Here is a 19,260-nt window from a genome sequence, read left to right on the forward strand (position 1 = left end):
CACGGGTTCGAGCCCTGGTCTGGGAAGGAAGATCCCACATGCCGCAGAGCAACTAGGCCCGTGAGCCACAATTACTGAGCCTGCGCGTCTGGAGCCTGTGCTCCGCAACAGGAGAGGCCACAATAGTGAGAGGCCTGCACACTGCGATGAAGAGTGGCCCCGCTTGCCACAAGTAGAGAAAGCCCTCGCACAGAAACGAAGACCCAACACAGCCAAAAAATAAATAAATAAATAAAATTTAAAAAAAAAAAAAAAGAGCAAAAGTTGAAAAAAGAATGAAAATAAATATTTTTTATAACTCAAGTTGGGACATTAGAAAAGAGTTTATTTTGTAGGTTTTTTTGTTTGTTTTTGTTTGTTTTTAGTTGCTTTTGTTGATGATTTAATTCTGAATGACTGACTGGGGAAAGGGATAGAAAACTTGCATTAGTAAGGAACTGATTATAGGATAGCAGCACATGGCAGTGTGGTTGTCTAAATAATGGCTCCCAAAGATGTCCACATCCTAATCCCCATGTATTTTTGGTACCGTCCCTTGTTGCCTTATGTTACCTTGTATGGCAGAAGGGACTTTGCAGATGTGTTTAAGGATCTTGAGATGAAAGGCTTATCCTGGATTATCTGGGTAGGCCCTCAATGTGTGGGTCTAAAGAGGGAGATAGGAGATCTGAGGAGTAGCATAACATGTGACAATGGAAGCAAGAGATTGGAATGATGCAGAGAGAGGGCCAGGAACCAAGGAATGCAGAGAACCTCTAGAAGCTGGAAAAGGCAAGGAAACAGATTCTCCCCTAGAGCCTCCAATAAGGAGCAACCCTGCTAACTAACACCTTCATTTTAGCACAGTGTATCAGAGTTCAGACTTCTAACCTGCAGAACAATAAGAGAATAAATTTGCATTGTTTTAAGCTGTTAAATTTGTTAGAGCAGCAATAGGAAACATACTGGTAGTAATTTGTAGATAGTATTAAGTGTAATTATCTTTTACAATGAATGTCTATGAGCCTTTCTTCAATTCTAAGCTTTAAAATTGCCACAAATTTCTAAAGATTTCGGTTCTGTGTTGTTACATTCTATGGATTGACAAATTCAATTCTCCAAGTTTGAAACGTGGATATGTACTTGGTGTGAGGCTTTAATGGAAAATCTCAGTTCAGTCTCCTTCTTGTGTGTCTCCTTTATTCCTCAAACAAAACACTTCACTTCTGGTAACCAAATGTGTGTGGGTTTTTCCCCACACCAAGCAGTTCTCCACGATACCATCTAGGTGTCCTACAATTTAACTCAATTCTGATACCTGGAGATAGGGCTCAAGCCCACAGGTTAAGGGCTTTGTCCCATAAGATTGCTCCCACCCCACTTCAGATGCCAACTACAAGTAGTAGGTCCCCAGGTTACCCACAATTTCTGTCTGACTTGGCTACAGATGGGAGGTTCTCATGACCCCCTCCTCAGGTTTGATTTGCTGGAGTGGCTCACAGAACTCAGGGAAATACTTACTTAGGTTTACCAGGCAATATCTCGTTGTGGTTTTGGTTTGCATTTCCCTGATGATTAGTGATATTGAGCATCTTTTCATGTGCCTGTTGGCCATCTGTGTGTCATCTTTGGAAAAATGTCTATTCAGGTCCTCTGCCCATTTTTTAATCAGGTTGTTTGTTCTTTTGATGTTGAGTTATATGAGTTCTTTGTATATTTTTGGATATTAACCGCTTGTCAGATGTACTGTTAACAAATATCTTCTCCCATTCAGTAGGCTGTCTTTTGTTTTGTTGTACAAAAGCTTTTTAGTTTGGTGTAGTCCCATTTGTTTATTTTTGCTTTCATTTCCCTTGCCTGAGGAGCCATATCCAAACAAAGTATTGCTAAGGTCGATGTCAAAGAGCGTACTGCCTATGTTTTCTTCTAGGAGTTTTAAGGTTTCAGGTCTTACATTTAAGTCTTTCATACATTTTAAGTTCATTTTTGTATATGGTGTGGGAGAGTTGTCTTTTTGCCATTTTAATTACAGTGTCTCTCAGTGTGGACTTCTTTGGATTCATCTTGTTCAGGACTCTCTGTGCTTCCTGGACTTGGATATCTGTTTCCTTTTATAGGTTAAGGACGTTTTCAGCTATTATTTCTTCAAATAAATGCTCTGCCCCTTTCTCTCTCTCTTCGCCTTTTGGGACCCCTATAATGCAAATGTTAGTATGCTTGATGTTGTCTCAGAAGTCCCTTAAACTATTCTTATTTTTAAAAATGCTTTTTTCTTTTTTCTGTTCAGCTTGGGTGATTTTTACTACTCTGTCTTCCAGGTCACTGATCTGTTCCTCTGTATCATCTACTGCTGATTCCTTCTAGTGTATTTTTTCTTTCAGCTATTGTATTCTTCAGCTTTATTTGGTTCTTCATGTTTTCTAACCCTTTGTTAAAATTCTCACTGTGTTCATCCATTCTTCTCTTGAGTTTATTGATCTCATGATCATTACCTTTAACTCTTTATTTGGTAGCTTGCTTTTGCCCCTTTTTAAAGTTTTTTTTTTTCCTGAGGTTATGTCTTGTTCCTGCATTTGGAACATATTCCTCTGTCGCCTCATTTTACCTAATTTTCTGTGTTTATGTCTATGTATTAGGTAGGTTAGTTGTTTCCTGATCTTGGGAAAATGGCATTATGTAAGAGACGTCCTATGAGGTCCAATAACACACTCCCCTCTTGTCACCAGAGCTATTTACTCTATGGGTGCCCTCTATGTGGGCTGCATGCACCCTTCTGTTGTGACAGGCCAACTGCTGTGGATGTACTGGTAGGTGGGCCTAGCCCCAGCACAATTGGCTGCCAGACCCTGCCTTTGTAAGATGGCTGTTGGCCTGCCCAGGAGGACCCAGGGCTTGTGCTGGCCTGCTGGTGGGCACATATTCCCCTAGCACTAATAGGCTAGAGAGAGGACTCCAGAATGGCACTTGCCAGCACCAATGTCCTCATGGTAGAACAAACCCCCCAAAATGGCTCCTGCCAGTGTCTGTGTCCCCAGGGGGAGTCCCAGTTGCCTCCTTCCTCTCCAGGAGGCTCTCCATGACCAACAAATGGGTTTTCCCAGGCTGCATTCAAATTACTGCCTCTTTGCTGGCACTTGGGGCAAATGATATTTCATGTGCACCCTTTAAGCACGGAGTCTGTGTTTCCTGTGTTGCACCAACTCTCCTGTACTCAAGTCCCGCTGGTCTTCAATGCCAGACGTACTGGAGGCTTGTCTTCTCAGTGCAGGACCCCCAAGCTGGGGAGCTCAATGTGGTGCTCAGACCTCTCACTCTTTGGGAAGAACCTCTGCAATTGTGATTACCCTCCTGTTTGTGGGTCATCTACCTGAGGGTATGCATTTTGACTATACATCATCTCCATCCCTCCTACCCATCTTGTGGTTCCTTCTTTTTTTTCTTTTTAATTTTATTTATTTTTTGGCTGCTTTGGGTCTTCGTTGCTGCGTGGGGGCTTTCTCTAGTTGCAGCGAGCATGAGCTACTCTTCGTTGCAGTGAGCGGGCTTCTCATTGTGGTGGCTTCTTTTGTTGCGGAGCACAGGCTCTAGGTATGTGGGCTTCAGTAGTTGTGGCGCACGGGCTCAGTAAGTTGTGGCTCGTGGGCTCTAGAGCGCAAGCTCAGTAGTTGTGGCCCACGGGCTTAGTTGCTCTGTGGCATGTGGGATCTTCCTGGACCAGGGATTGAACCCATGTCCCTTGCATTGGCAGGCGGATTCTTAACCACTGTGCCACCAGGGAAGTCCCGTGGGTCCTTCTTTATATCTTTAGTTATGGAAAAAACTTTTCTGCTAGTCTTCAAGTTGTTCTCATAGATTGTTGCTCTGTAAATAGTTGTAATTTTGGTGTGCTTTTGGGAGGAGGTGAGTTCAGGTTCTTCCTACTCCACCATCTTGACTACTGACACTACCCTGCTCTTTTTTATTAAAGAAAATAATTGAGTATCTTTTCATATGAATATTAGCTATTTGTTTTTATTTTTGCCTGTGGGTCTTTGTGGAGTTTTTTGGCTATACAAAAATGTATACATTTCTATAATTGGATCATCCATATTTTTTTAATAGTTTCTACATTTCATGTCTTAGAAATTAGGGTTGCTAAATTTAGCAAACTAAAATACAAGAAACCCAGTTAAACTTTAATTTCTGATAAACAATGAATAATTTCTTAGTATAAGTAAGTCCAGTAGAATATTTGGGACATACTTATATCAAAAAACCCCATTACAAAGACCTTCTTTTTTCCTCATTCCAAGGTTATTTTTAAACATTCAGGTGTTCTTCTAGAAAATTCACAGTTTGTTTTTTACAATTAAGTTTCTGGTCCATCTGGGTTTTTTCCTCTTTTTTTTGGTGGAAAGAATAAGATGAGGAAAGAATGCTTTTTCCCCAAATGATCAGTATTGTCCCAACACAATTTATTGAACAACCCATCTTTCCCACTGATTTAAAATGGTATCAGATTTTCACTTTAAAAACTAAGTAGGGTACACAAGGTGAGAACTATTATGGAATAATCTGTCTCAAATAGAATGTAGATGTCTTCTTTTCTCTAGTTTATTTCTGTTTAAACCTTAAATTTAAGCATTTTGCCCAGAAAACACTTACAACCCTATGTGAAATAAATAACTTACCTGGTAACTCAGAGACCCACAAACCAAATTACCCCAAAGAACAGCTTTTCTTAAGAAAAACTCAGAGGAATTGCTGGGTCAAAACAGTCATCCACTTTACAAAATCCTCCTCTTCTTTGATGCCGCCAGGGAGCTGAAAGTCGTGCTCTCCAGCAGTCACAGTCACGGATACAGGTGACTCTTCCTGAGCAGCTCACAGAGGTGGGTGGAAGAGGAAAGGATTTCATGCAAATTTAATGCAGTCTTAGGTCTGCCTTAGAGACTATCTAGATAGTTTAAAATTTTTTTCCATTTTTTTAATGGAACAAAAACAGGATTTGTAATTATGCCAAGCTGAATCTAGGGTAAAATCGATTCATTGATTTGCCTTTTTTAAAGACAAAAAGTCATAAGCATCCTCCTGGTTTTCAGGTCTTGGCAATAATCCCTCTTTTTTTCCTGACAACTCAGGAGAGATTTTCTCAGGCAGGGATTATCCATAACGGGCCCATTACCTCAGGGCTCTTAGACTCAGGCTGGGGAAACAGACAGATGTATAGAAAATAATTACTACACAGTGTGGATAAGAACTTAAAAGAAGTTTTTTACTCTGGGAGCACAAAGCTGCCATGGTTTTCCCAGGCCTCTGCTTTAGAAGAGCTGGGTTGAGACAGTTGCTTGTCTGGGCTGCATCTGTAGAGACAACCATCCTAATCAGTAGGAAAATGTTTGCTAAATAAGCCCAACCACTATAATAATTTAATGTTGTTAAATGATGGCTTGGGATAAATTTAGGGGATATTTGTGTTCCTAGTCAAGGGACTAGTGTTATTGATTTTTTTCCCCTTGCTTGTCTCTATCCGAGGTGCATATGTTAGAATTGAAAGTACAGTTGACCCTTAAACAACACATGTTTGAACTGCACAGGTCCACTTATACATGGGCTTTTTTTTGATAAATACTATGGTACCATAGTATTGAGGTTGGTTGAATCCATGGATGCAGAACTTGGGATACGAATGGCTAACTGTAAAGTTATATGCAGATTTTTGACTGTGTGGAGATTGGTCCGGTCCCCCTAACCCCCAAGTTGTTCGGGGGCAACTGTAATCATTAGCTTGTTAAACCTATTCTCTTTCTTAACACTGTTACCTTTAAGCCCCCCACAAAGGACTGGAATGATGGCCACAAGGGGCAAAGGAGGCTGAGGGGAATGAGGATATCTATACCAAAGGGAATTTTAATTTGATCAAAAGAATTTCCTATGACTTCAGCCTGGCAGTCTTAGACTGAAGAAGACGTTTGTAGGAGATATGTTACTGCCAGCATTTTAAAATCATTTTCTGAGTTGTGAGCCCCAAATTTGTAATGACAGTCATTAACATTACCACTCCTTATGGAATATCGAACACTCACTATTAGGCAGCCATCTGCCTACACACCTTGCATGCATTATCTCATTTACTCCTCAGGGGAACCCTATAACGTAGGTATTATTATCCCCATTTTACAGATGAAAGATTAGGACTCCGGGATTAAGTATTTTTCTTTAGATCATGTAGTTAGCAAGTTGTAAAGCCCATACTTAAACCCAGGTTCGTCTGACTCAAGTTCATGTTCTGAAATACTGTCCTACACTTCCAAGACTTAGAACTTTCCATCAGGGTGGACTTAAAGTATAATCTTTCCTATTTATAATTAATTTAACCCTTTATTGCTCCAAATATCATACCTGCCAGTTTTGCTCAATGCAAATTTCTCTTTCTGGAAACTGCAAGTTTGGGGCTCGATTTAATTTCCTCCATGAAGAACAGGCAAGCTTGAGGAACAACGCTTATACAATTAAACATTACTACTCTGAGTTCACCTAATTGGAGAAAATAGTTAAGAAAATGTAAGGATGTTTATAACATTTATAGACCTATAATCAGCCTTTCATCCACAGATAGGTGCCATCTATGGAGCAAAGCCATGATGTTGATAGAATACCTCCCAAGCTTTTAAAAGCCCTTATCACAATATCACTGTTGAACTCACGTGGACAAAAATGGGCTCACCATAGAGCAAATCACCATAAAGAATACTGCAAAGGGTCTCTGTGTTCTGGTCCCTGTTTCCTACTGTAATTTATAGAAATAACTTGATAACTAGATTAGCTGTTAGGTGCTTTCCTGTGATCCTATAAGAAGATAAACATACTTTTCTCCTCTCTTGGCAAGTTCTTATGATTGCTTCAAACAGCAACTAAACAAACACATTAGTTAATTACTCTCAGTAAGGACAGCTCAATTATGCCAAAACCAAATTCAATGTTTTTATCAGCTAATCTTCAGCATCTGTCGATAGAAAAAAAATCTTTTAAAAATCATGTCAGTAGATCAACTCAGTTTCTTCATAGGGTGCATTTTAATTCAGTCTCCTTCTAGAAAGTGCGTAGCATAGAGTCTTGCTGAAAACTTTCAAGAGCTGTCTGAAGCCCGACTCCAGGCAAAGTTATCTGCCTGAGGTATTTTGTCACTTCCACGTCAGAATCTAACCTGACAGAAGACTCTCCTTTCAACCAATAGCAGAGACTGCGCCTCAGTGATTTCAGTCTTGAACGATTTGCTCTTCAGTTATTGTGAAAAACTGGGCTGATACATTTGATATTTAAAAAGCATTGTTGGTAGGGCTGCGGACATGAGTGACAGAGAGGGATTACAAGGTAGTACAAAGAAACTTTTGCGGTGATGAACATGTTTACCGTCTTCATTATGATGATGGTTTCACAAGTGTATACATGTGTCAAACTCATCAAATTGTATACTTTAAGTGCATGCAGTTTGTTGTATGTCAATTACAGCTCAGCAAAGCTGGGAAAAAAATAAAAAGCATTATTTAGGTCAGGTATTCCCAGATGGGAGTAATCGTCAGCCTTGCCTGAAAACTTACTTAAAACCTCAGTAGAACTGAGACCTTGGAATCAGTATTTGAAAACCCCTCACATGGTTTCATTAACCAGCTTTGTAAAACTGCTATTAAGGGCCTTTAAATGTGTTATACAGATTGCTTTATGTAAAAGCGCATACAACCTAATTTATGGAGTTTAGCCCTAGCAGAAAGTTCGATCTGGTGAATTGGCATGCTTCCTTTTTTTATATGGCAGCTGTGTAACTCATCTCTGTTCTTTTTTTCCTTGGGCACTGGGAAGCTCAGAGGTAAGTTGCACTTACGCTTAAGGTAGGAGCTTTTCTTAGCCTGGGATTTCTATATTATCCCCATCCTAATTACATTGTACTTATTCTTTACTGTCAGTTTAAGGATTTTATTGTACTTAAGTTTTTTTTTTTTTTTTAATATTTATTTATTTATTTATTTTATTTATGGCTGTGTTGGGTCTTCATTTCTGTGTGAGGGCTCTCTCTAGTTGTGGCAAGTGGGGACCACTCTTCATCGCGGTGCGCGGGCCTGTCATTATCGCGGCCTCTCTTGCTGTGGAGCACAGGCTCCAGACGCGCAGGCTCAGTAATTGTGGCTCACGGGCCTAGCCGCTCCGCGGCATGTAGGATCCTCCCAGACCAGGGCTCGAACCCGTGTCCCCCGCACCGGCAGGCAGACTCTCAACCACTGCGCCACCAGGGAACCCCCCTGTACTTAAGTTTTTTGTTTTTATTTTTATCTATTTCAGATTCTTTTTAAAAGTAGGTCATGCTACAAATAATAAACAAGATTTAGAGCAGGAATAGATAGCACCTATTCAGAAGGTTCAGAGGATGAAATCATTACCTTTTTTATGTCATTTGGCTATGCTGCTATACCAGAGGCCTGGCATATTGGACTGATATTATGCCTGCAGCATTATTGTATGATTGTGATCATGACGAGTCATTTATAGACTTTAAAATGAGATTTCATCAAAACACATAAGTGCAATTTCCGGTAATGATACAGCATATTCTTCCTCATAGAAATATGGGTAAAGCTTGACAATTAAAAAAGTTTCCAGTGTTTATTGTATGCCTGATGTGTAAATGTACATAATTGACACACGCCTGTTCTAAAAGGGTTTAATGAGTGCTCTAAAGATTGACAGAATTTTGCAAGGTGAAATAAATTATAAATGTGTGAAGAAAATAAGACAAAGCATGAGAGGTCTGGTTGGCACAAAAAAGTCATTATAGTCTTGCTAGAGATGGGCCAAAATTTTAACTTTCTAGCATGAAAAGGAAATTTCTCTGCTCAGATAAGAAGTACCTGTGATAATAAATCTAGAAAGATTTCTGTTTCCTATAGGATCTTTGAAGGAGATCATCTTGTCTTTTGATGGGTACAATTACCATCATGCGATACTGGTAAATTATAATGCAGTTCAGATTTTTACACGAACTGGTTAAGATGAGTTTAAGAAATTTTCCAGTCCATTAAAAAAATAGGTCTCCATTTCCTCTCCCTGTTAGCCATCAGAACAAGCATTGTCAGGTAGAAGAAATCTCCTTTGGTGAGACAAAGTCAAAGGGAATCTATTTTTTATATTGAGGATGATACACACCAAATCTTTATCTTCTCGTCTGGTATAGCTAGGTCTGCTGCTAGCCTATGGAGTGCCTTTTTACCAACTAGGACAAAGGCCCCCCCTGGGCAAATCTAGCGTTCAGGTCTGTATTTCCACCCCCTATCCCTGCTCCCATTACCAGCCCCCTGCTCCCCTCCTGTCTTATCCCAGGGTACTTTCATGCAGTGCACATTTTTTTTAACTACTTGAATTTTTCACAGTGCTTACTAAACTTTATTATGTTTTAGAGTCACCCAAGAGCTTTTCAAAAATGCAGATTTCTGGATACCACAACCTCCAATTCTGATATAGTGAACCAGGGGTTGAAACCCAGGAGGTTGCATTACAGCAAACAGCAGAGGTGATTCAAATTTGAGAAAAGCTGGCTGAGGAGTAAATAGTACAGGTTTAAAAATCATACTCATAGGGTTTCAGATCATTATTTTAAGTTGTGTAATCTTGGGAAAACTAATCTCTCTTTGCCTCAGTTTCTTTGATTATAAAATGACAAACATTCTTCCAGCACAGGGTTATTTTAAGGATCAAGAGAGATTAAATGTTCTACCAGAGTACTTGGAGGGTAGTAAGCACTTAAAAACTCTGGCTACTGTTATCACAATATGCTTTCTTTTTTTTTAAATAAATTTATTTATTTTATTTATTTATTTTTGGCTACGTTGGGTCTTCGTTGCTGTGTGCAGGGTTTCTCTAGTTGCAGCGAGCATGGGCTACTCTTCGTTGCAGTGCACAGGCTTCTCATTGCAGTGGCTTCTTTTGCTGTGGAGCAGGGGCTCTAGGTGTGCAGGCTTCAGTAGTTGTGGCACACGGGCTCAGTAGTTGTGGCTCACAGGCTCTAGAGTGCAGGTTCAGTAGTTGTGGCACACGGGCTTAGTTGCTCTGCGGCATGTGGGATCTTCCTGGACCAGGGCTTGAACCCATGTCCCCAGCATTGGCAGGCAGATTCTTAACCACTGCGCCGCCGGGGAAGTCCACAATATACTTTAAAAGCTCAACTCAGGGTAAGTCCAACCCTTAGAAAAGTATTTTTAAGGGAACCCACAGACAGCACTTACTCTTGTTTTATGATATTTGTACGCATCCCTCCTCAGGGCTTAAAAGTGTTTCTACACAACCCCAAACAAATCTCTTGCTTACTTCTTTGAAGTCCTCAGATACAAAGTAATCATCCTTTTTTGTTTGTTTGTTGCTTATTGCCTACATCCTCAGCACCATCCTGATTTTAATACATAATATTCAGATCTCATCAGGCCATTTATCTAGTTTGCCAAATGCTGAAAACAGTGATTCTTTTTTTAAAAGTTTCTCTTTAGTCCCACCATTACGGAATTATGGAAAACTGCATTCTAAGTCTAAACCCCTTTGGGAATAATTTTTGCTAACCCATGTGAAATCTGCCTGGTAAAATTGCAGGAAGCTGAGGCGGAGGTGGGGTGTTCCCTTCAATTATGGCACTAAAGTCCCAGTTTGAAAGAGCCAAATTTTAATTATTTCACAAGGACAATTTAGAGATTATCTCAGTAAATCCTATGACTGAATGATGGACTTAAGCATTACTCTGCAGAGAAATAAGTTTTTCCTATGGGGGAGGAAAAACTGTTTTTCCTTCTACCCCTCTTAGGTTCATTGCCCTGGGCCCTGTAAAGTAGATTGACAAAAGACTGATTAACAAGAGAAAAACAGAGCCGTTTATTAACATGTGCACCCTGCATACACATGAGAGCACTCAGTGATGAGCAACTCAAAGAGGTGGTTAGAACTTGGGCTTATGCCATCTTTTTTTTTTTAAAAAAAGCAATAAATTGTTAGAGAAGTGACAAGATGAAGGAAAAGGACCTTGAGTTTCTAGGGCAGCACATTGTAGGAAGGTAAATATATGCAGAACTAATGGAAGGTAAGTGCTGAGTTAATAAAGTTTGTTTTTCCTCTGGTGCCATCTCTGGGCTATTAGGGTATAGAGTTGTCTCCAGTGATTAACTTCCGTCCTTCCAGGAAGAGAAAGGAGGAGGATTATCTTTACGAATTTATGTCCTGCTTTTAGGCAAATAGGGGAAGTGTGAAGAGCTCTCTTTGAAGCTGCTGCTTCTCAGTTGCCTTCAGTTCAAAATAATCCTTATGCCAAAGTGGCATATTCTGTACCCTTCCTTCCCATCGAAGGAGACTGTGGGGCATCTTAGAACCATATGAAATGGAAACAGACACTAGTTATTTTTAAAGAAACCTTGTACATGTTTATATAATATTTCTACCTCAAAGAAGGCTTTTGAAGCGATTACAAATTCAACTTGGCTAACTCAAGTGAATGACGTCGTTTTGTCATTTGAAATATTAAAATCAAATTTTGCCCCAAGGGCTTTTTTGGGTGTGGAATGCCAAGCAGTTTCTAAATAAAACAAATATCTGGGTCCACCATTTTCCAGTTATTATTTTCTCTCCTCCTTTTACTCACATTCTTTTTTAGTAAATGTTCTTCAAACTGTTTCAGAAAATATGTATAATGGTTCCAACCCCCCTCATCTGTGGCCATTTTCCTGGCTCAGTTGTACAGTACAGTAGTGCCCCCTTCTCTGCAGATGGGGGATATGTTCCAAGACCCCCAGTGGATGGACGCTTCAAACCATGACTAGTACCGAACCCTACATATACTAGGTTTTTTCCTATACATACATACCTGTGACAAACTTTAATTTATAAATTAGGCACAGTAAGAGAATATGTGAATTGCCAGGATCACTGCTCTTGTGCTTTGGGGTCAATATTAAGTAAAATAAGGATGACTTGAACACAAGCACTGAAGTATCATGACATAATAAGTATCTGATAACCATGACAGCTACTACGTGACTAACAGACAGGATACGCTGGACAAAGGGGTGATTCACATCCTGGGTGGGACGGAGCAGACGACAACCGATTCCATCATGATGCTCAAAATGGCACACACTTTAAAACTGATGAATTGTTTACTTCTGGAATTTTCCGTTTTAATATTTTCAGACCTCAGTTGACTCGAGGTAACTGAAACCACGGAAAGCAAAACCACAGATAAGGGGAGGGACTACTGTATTGTGGTAGAGGATTCAGCCTCAACAATAGTGACTAGAGAAGAAAGGTACAAGATGCTCACTGAAGCATTTTACTAGAAAATTAGCTGTAAAACACGTTAGTATAGAAATCACATGCAAATTCATTAAAATAGTGTTAAAAATTCAAGTCCCCCTCTGCCAACCCCCCCTTTTTAAAAACCATTTTAACCGCATATAAGTATATAGTCCGTGGTATTAAGTACATTCACATTATTGTACACTCTCACCCTTTGATGAAGAATGTAGTTCATCTTTGTACAGATCAATTCTGCAGGCGTAGAACAATCCAAGAAGGAAGGGGAGGGGAGGAGAGGGGAAAGAAAAGTAAGAAGGAAGGTAGGTAGGAATAAAGGTAAGAAGGAAGGGAGGGAGGAAAGTCACGCCGAGAAGCTTTCACCTTCCCTCGCACATGTAGGTAGAGGGTCTGACAGCAGTGAGCTCTCGTAGCTGGAGAAAGAACCATGGCAGTGCTGCAGGTGGGATTTCAAAGACTGGAAAATATGACTAGAACTGTATTGTGCCCTGACTATTTTTGGACCCAGGCCTCTGCTTTTTCACATTCAAGGCTTGAAGTTTGTTGAAATTTTGCATGACTAACAAGGCTGCAATTGGGATGGTTTCCCCTTCACCAGTAGCAAGCCATTACTTAGCACCATCTATGTGCAGAATAAACAGGCAATGACAAAGTCAAGGGTCTTACAGAAGCAAAGGATACACACATTAATATATATCACAAATTAATGGTAGCACAAGTTTTGAAGACAATGTGTTGCTATAGGAATTCATAAAAAGGAGTAACTTCTGCAAGCTAGGATGATTTTTGCTTAATTGTTACAATGACTCTGCATTCACTTAGTTCAAATTTTAATTGAAATCAAATGTCAATAAAAATCTCACTTTATGTGCAGGATTTGAAATGATATTATGCACAAAAAAGGGCAAGGATTACGTAATTTCAAAGCCAGTCTGCAAAACCGTTTTTATTAATGCTACGTGATGGCTGCATTACAGGTAGAAGAGACATATCCAACATTCTTTGTCAGTCTTCTGGGAAAATAGGTCTTGAATTATGAGAGCTGTGGTTAGTGAGAGCGCCTCAGGAATACATTCCTCTGTTAAATGCACTGCTCTTGTACTCTAAAGCCTCTGATGTTCTTGAGGGCAATTGGACTGATTATTCCACATTATTTTATTTTCTGGTGGAAGCATTGCTACTCTAGCATAATGGAACAGACTTTCCTGTGGCTGAAATGGAAATATCTTGCAAAATGTAAACCTCTTGTATGAAAGCGAAATTCCCAGGATCTCTCTCTAGTGGCCAAAGATGACAGATCATGGCTTGTGGAATGTATCTCATCTTCACTTCCCGTGAATGAGACCAATGTTGGAATTGCAAATAGAAGCCCCACATTGATAAGATTGAGATATATTGCTAAGACTTGGCAAAATTTATCAAGAAAGTGGTCAGTGGTTTAAAATGATGGCTAACCCTACCCAGAAGCATGGAAAAATGCATTAAATCCAACCATTCACTAGTCTGTTCATTATTAAAAACCTTCACACGGTGAAGCTGAGTCGACCTGAAGACTACACCATAGGTCTTTCCGTCTAAATTCAAATAGTGACTTTAACTGCCTATTTTTGTAAATTAAGGTCATTTGGCAGGTACATGAAAAAATGCTCAACATCACTAATCATCAGGGAAGTGCAAATCAAAACCGCAATGAGATATAACCTCATACCTGTCAGAATGGCTATTATCAAAAAGACAAAATAGTAAGTGTTGGTGAAGATGTGGAGAAAAGGGAACCTTTGTGTACTGTTGGGGGGAATGTAAATTGGTGCAGCCACTATGGAAACAGTATGAAGCTTCCTCAAAAAATTAAAATTAGAACTACCATATGATCCAACAATTTCACTTCTGGGTATTTATCTGAAGAAAATGAAGACACTAATTTGAAAAGATATATGCACCCGCATGTTTATTGCAGCATTACTTACAATAGCCAAGACATGACAACAACCTGTGTCCAACAATGGATGAATGGCTCAAGAAAATGTGATTATACATATAAATTATATTTTATATGTATAATGGAATATTATTCAACCATAAAAAAGAACAAAATCTTGCCATTTGTGACAACATGGATGGACCTTGAGGATATTATGCTAAGTGAAATAAGTCAGATAGAGAAAGACAAATGTCATATGATTTCACTTATATGTGTCATATGATTTTACTTACATGTGGAATCACATATAAACATATAAATACATATAAACAACAACAACAAACAACTGGGCTTATAGATACAGAGATTAGATTGGTGGTTGCCAGAAGTGGAGGGTTGGGAAAGTGGGCAAAATGGGTGAAAGGGGTAAAAAACAAAACAAAACATCATTTGGGTTTGGGTTTGTTTGACAGTGCCAACCTGTAAGCAATTTTTAGACTGATTCAGCGACATTAAAAGATGCGTGAGAAAGTGGAATATGTTAAGCAACTTAGAATGGAGGAAAATAATAGTGTAAGAGATTGCTATACTTTTGACATTTTACATGTAAATCACATTATAAATAATATGCATCAATTACTTGATTCAAGACCTCAGAACTTTTCATAATGGATTTGAAGCACAAAGTACAGTATTTATAGTCAGCGTGAAGTCTTTGCTTTCAATGATGGTTATGCCCTTTGGGCTAGAAAGCAAGTTGAGCTCCATGCTGTGAAGAGTTATGTCATGCCAAGGCAGTTGACCACTCTTTCTTTCCTATTCTCCACTGTCTTGCAGACCAGATGATGTGCTCCTGCATCGCACGCATGATGAGATTGTCCTCCTGCATTGCTTCCTCTGGCCCCTGGTGACATTTGTGGTGGGCGTTCTCATTGTGGTCCTGACCATCTGTGCCAAGAGCCTGGCAGTCAAGGCAGAAGCCATGAAGAAGCGCAAGTTCTCTTAAAGGGGAGTCGGCTTATGGGAAGCAAAGCACAGAAGCTGCACTCATCTGCACACATCTACCTGCAGAGCCTGCTTCCTGGCGCAGGAGATGGAAGGGGCTGTGAGAGGTCTCTGAGAGGCTCCCCCTCAATGATAGCAGAAACGGGCACAACCAGAAGACTTGGGACCTCATAGATTGTTTTCCATGTGTCGTAGCGATGGCTAAAGGGTCAAGCTGTACGGAGAATCTGTTTCAGAAAATCCAATAGAAGTTAATTTTCTTTGGGAAGTAACAGTATATAATTGTACAGTGTAGAATACAAACCATTATGATTTATGCTACTTAAAATTATTAAAAGAGAGTGGTCTGTGTTCTTTTCTATTTCCTTTTTTATGCTTAGAACACCAGGGTTTTAAAAAAGGGTCTTACGGGTTTCATTTGATTTTGCTAGATTAAACTTTTACTTGGAGACAGGAATTCCTGCACAAGTCTTGACCTCACAATGTAATCCCCAGTTTCCACTAGTAAAGAGTACCTTTTGACTCCTGCTTGAAAAAGGAAAACTGCACTGTTAACTCAGACTCCAGTCACTCCTGTGACTCTTCAGCAAGGAACCCTCAAAGATTGGGAAAACATTCTCCACACTCGCCTTTGCCTCTGCATTGTTTTTCACCAGATTATTTCTTAAGAGAGGGAGATGATTCTGAACAAGGCCTGTCCTAGCTCCAAGAGCACTGTGCCTCTTTATTCATCTGTTCAGGTTATTTTTGATGGATTTTATCTCTGTGCAATAGAATGTACATGATGTGAAGGACACTTTTCAGCTTAGTTAAATGCTATTTTCATTTCTTTTTTCTTTTAGATCAGAAAAAAAAATAGTCAAAATCAGGTAAACATTTTATTATATTTTCTTTGTCCTTGCTTTGATGTTTTCAGTATTAAAATGAAAATATTGCTGCAGTTGTTTTGCTTGCTTGGACACACCTGGAGATGCAAGCCAGCTCACATCACTTTGCTGATGAGCTCTCTGTGCCTTTATCAAAAGTTCATTGAGGAGACCATACTTATTTGCATCTGTTCATAAACTCAGATTCCAAATATCAATCACAGGTCTCAGTGAATATCAAACCTACCCTATTTATTTACCATGTGGAATCAAACCTTTGTTTAGATGAGATGTACATTTTTGGTCAAGGAAAAAGTGACAACATAATCTCTTTTTGCTTTCTTCTAGTATTCTTCAGACATGCTTCTATTAGAATAAAGGCAAATTGGAATTTAAGGACAAGCTTCCCTCAGTTATTTGTGCAGCATTCTAAGAAAGATACGTATTAGTGGAATGATGATTTCCTGACTTTAGTCCACATACCAATGTTTTCTTAATTTTAGAACGCAAGTAATTGAGTGAGCCGTTGTCTTCTGTGGAAGACTAGGATGTTGGATGATATTTTTCTTCCAATTCAAGTGTTACAGATTTCACTGTGAAAAAGGCCTTGAACACACTATTTATGACATCCTTTGAGGCAGCTACAGTGCCTTGACTTCAATCCCAGTTTTCTGTTGCAGCATCCCTGTTGTCTTAGCAACACAGTGAACCATTCTGAAGCACAGAGTAACACGAAACTGGGAATCAGAGAAAGTCATCTTTGCATCACATTGTGAGAGATAAAGTCTACTTTATCCATTTTTATCTTAACCCAATAATCTGTGATTAAGTGATTACAGGGAGTAGATAAAAATAGTACATCAACATTTGTGTTGGTAAAAAGGGAAGGTGATATATATTGATGAGTTTTTATTTACCAGTTTTTTACTCATCCATTTATATTAACTAAATGCTTCCATTTAGGCTCAAAGAGTATACCTGATTATATTCTGTAGGCTGAATTTTTGGAAAAAAAGAGAAGCATGCTGAATGACTGAGGTCACATATAGTTTTAAGGTCTTCCTTGCTTGTAGCCAGTTAAATTTGAGGTTCTTTATTATACTTATCATTAAAGATAGAATTTGAACGAACAAGGAGACATTTTTAAGGTCATAGAAGGTAAAGAAGTTTAACTTCTTAATATTTTCATTTTCTTTTTTGTATAAGCAAGGAAATGGTATAAGCTGCTGGAACAGAAACCCCAAAATATGATGACTCATGTAAGATAGGAGTTGATTTCTTTCTCATATAGCAATCCAGAGGTAGTTGAGAAGTCCAGGACAGGGAGGGCAGCCTCTGTTTCATAAGGTAATCAAGGGATCCAGAATTTGTCTACCTTGTTGTCCTCTCATTACCAAATGTGTTATTCTTCCCATAGTCAAAGCTGGCTCAAAGAAGCACACCCAATTTGTAGCCTGTGAAAAGAGAGGAATTTGGGAGCTAGCTATTTCCTTTCAAGGAAGTTCCACCCATCACTGTGCTCATAATCCACTCATGAATACTGACTACATAACTATACCTAGCTTCAAGGACTGCTGGAACATGCTATCTCCAGCTAGATGGACATATGTCCTACTAAAACTGGGGAGAAAGAAAAAGGAGAGAGTGAATACTACAGTAAAAGACAGGAATGATGGGCAGCTGTCCATGGCCGGAGCCATGATGAAAATCTGAGCAGAGATGATAAAGATCTCTTGCCCTGGCAGGATATACAGTCCTTGGTTAGACTTTGCTCTCTGGGAGGAACTCCCTTGTCCACTGCCTTCTGTGGCCTCTAATTGACTTCCAGGAAACTCTTGCTCTTCAGATTACGTAGCCACGTATGAAACTTTTGGGAGGCGTCACAGCTTTTGCAGGCCCCTGCCTGCTGGTGGAGATTTGTAGACCTAGATTTCTTTAGAGACTGAACAAATGTAGATTTTTATAGTTTATAGGATTGTTGTTTAATTGACTGTTGTACGGAGTCTGACTCCGTTTTCGATGTTTGACTGATAACAGCTTTTCCCTTCTGCTCCCCATTCCCTTTCCCCTTCTGTTCCACATCTGGGCAAGCTGATTAGAGAGCCTGGGTACCCCCTGCTTTGGACTGGGTGGGAAGTTCAAACCACACAAGCCCTGGCCTGCTCGCAGGAAACCTCTCCCTGCCCCACACCCTAAGAATAATAAAAGCCAAGCCAGTCAAGTCATTTTTGGATCTACTCGGGAACTGCCCCACTCTCCCAGAAAGTGTCATTCATTATGTGAATAATAAACCTTTTCATACCCTCTTGATGTGTGTGTGGTCATTAGTCTCAACATCCAAACCAAATTTTGGGTAACGGGGTCCATCTGGCCTCGGAGGGGTGCTTACAACATTGGTGATAAAATTTCATCAAAACATGGTTCTTGGTCTTTTTGCTTTCAGTTTTGTTAGTTCAGATGAAAGTATCCACAGCCAGAGGGCTACTCTCATTATATCAGTAGTTCTTAAGGTAGCAGCATCTTATTTACTGTGTCTGTGCTTGGCCCGTATCTCCAGCCCTTAATCGAGTGGCAGCCACTTTGAAGCCTTCTAGAAAAGTGGGCTTAAGTAAGAATGCAGTGCCCTTTAGCTGGTCTTTTCTGCTCAACTGACTTCCATTGTCCAGTCAGTAATACTTAATGGAGACTTTTGAGAAAGACTGCATAATAATCTGCTGTTTGGAGTATAGAAGCCATAGGGCTACAGGATATAGGCCCAGCTCTTGTAACAAAGCTGAGTTACCTAGTTGTAACTAGTTTTTCTTGTTTCACTGTTTTTCACGGTTCCTCACTATAAAAAACATCATAGCTCTGCTTTTTTCTGACCACTTTCCCCATAGCCACATGTCTGCCTTTCAAGTTGCTAGTGCCAGTTTTACCTAATGGTTAGTCAAAGCATAACAAGAGTCTCTAGTTTTCCATCTTGCAGTATCTATTTCCTTGCCGCCTGGCAACAAGGCAAAGCCACATATTTTAGACTTTTGTTATGATGGGGATATAATTTACATTGCCTTTTTCTGAATGGTCTCATCTGATGATCTCAGCTGGTGATTCCCAGATCTATTATCTCCTGCCCTTACCTGTTTTGAGCTCTGAATGTATTTGCAATAGCTCTGATGCATTCTTAGGTCT

General features: G+C 39.7%; 1 protein-coding gene across 1 annotated transcript in view; it reads left to right on the forward strand.

Moving 5' to 3' along the window:
* KCNMB4 (potassium calcium-activated channel subfamily M regulatory beta subunit 4) overlaps nt 1-18,397 on the forward strand; it is a 68,756-nt gene extending 50,359 nt beyond the window's left edge. The window contains exon 3 of the mRNA XM_036867324.1: nt 15,056-18,397. Within this exon, the coding sequence (XP_036723219.1) occupies nt 15,056-15,224 (169 nt within the window). The 3' untranslated portion in view covers nt 15,225-18,397. The remainder of the gene's footprint in view (nt 1-15,055) is intronic.
* Nucleotides 18,398-19,260: the final 863 nt, after the last annotated feature.

Source organism: Balaenoptera musculus, chromosome 10 (genome assembly GCF_009873245.2).
Source record: "Balaenoptera musculus isolate JJ_BM4_2016_0621 chromosome 10, mBalMus1.pri.v3, whole genome shotgun sequence".
Classification (NCBI taxonomy): Eukaryota; Metazoa; Chordata; class Mammalia; order Artiodactyla; family Balaenopteridae; genus Balaenoptera; species Balaenoptera musculus.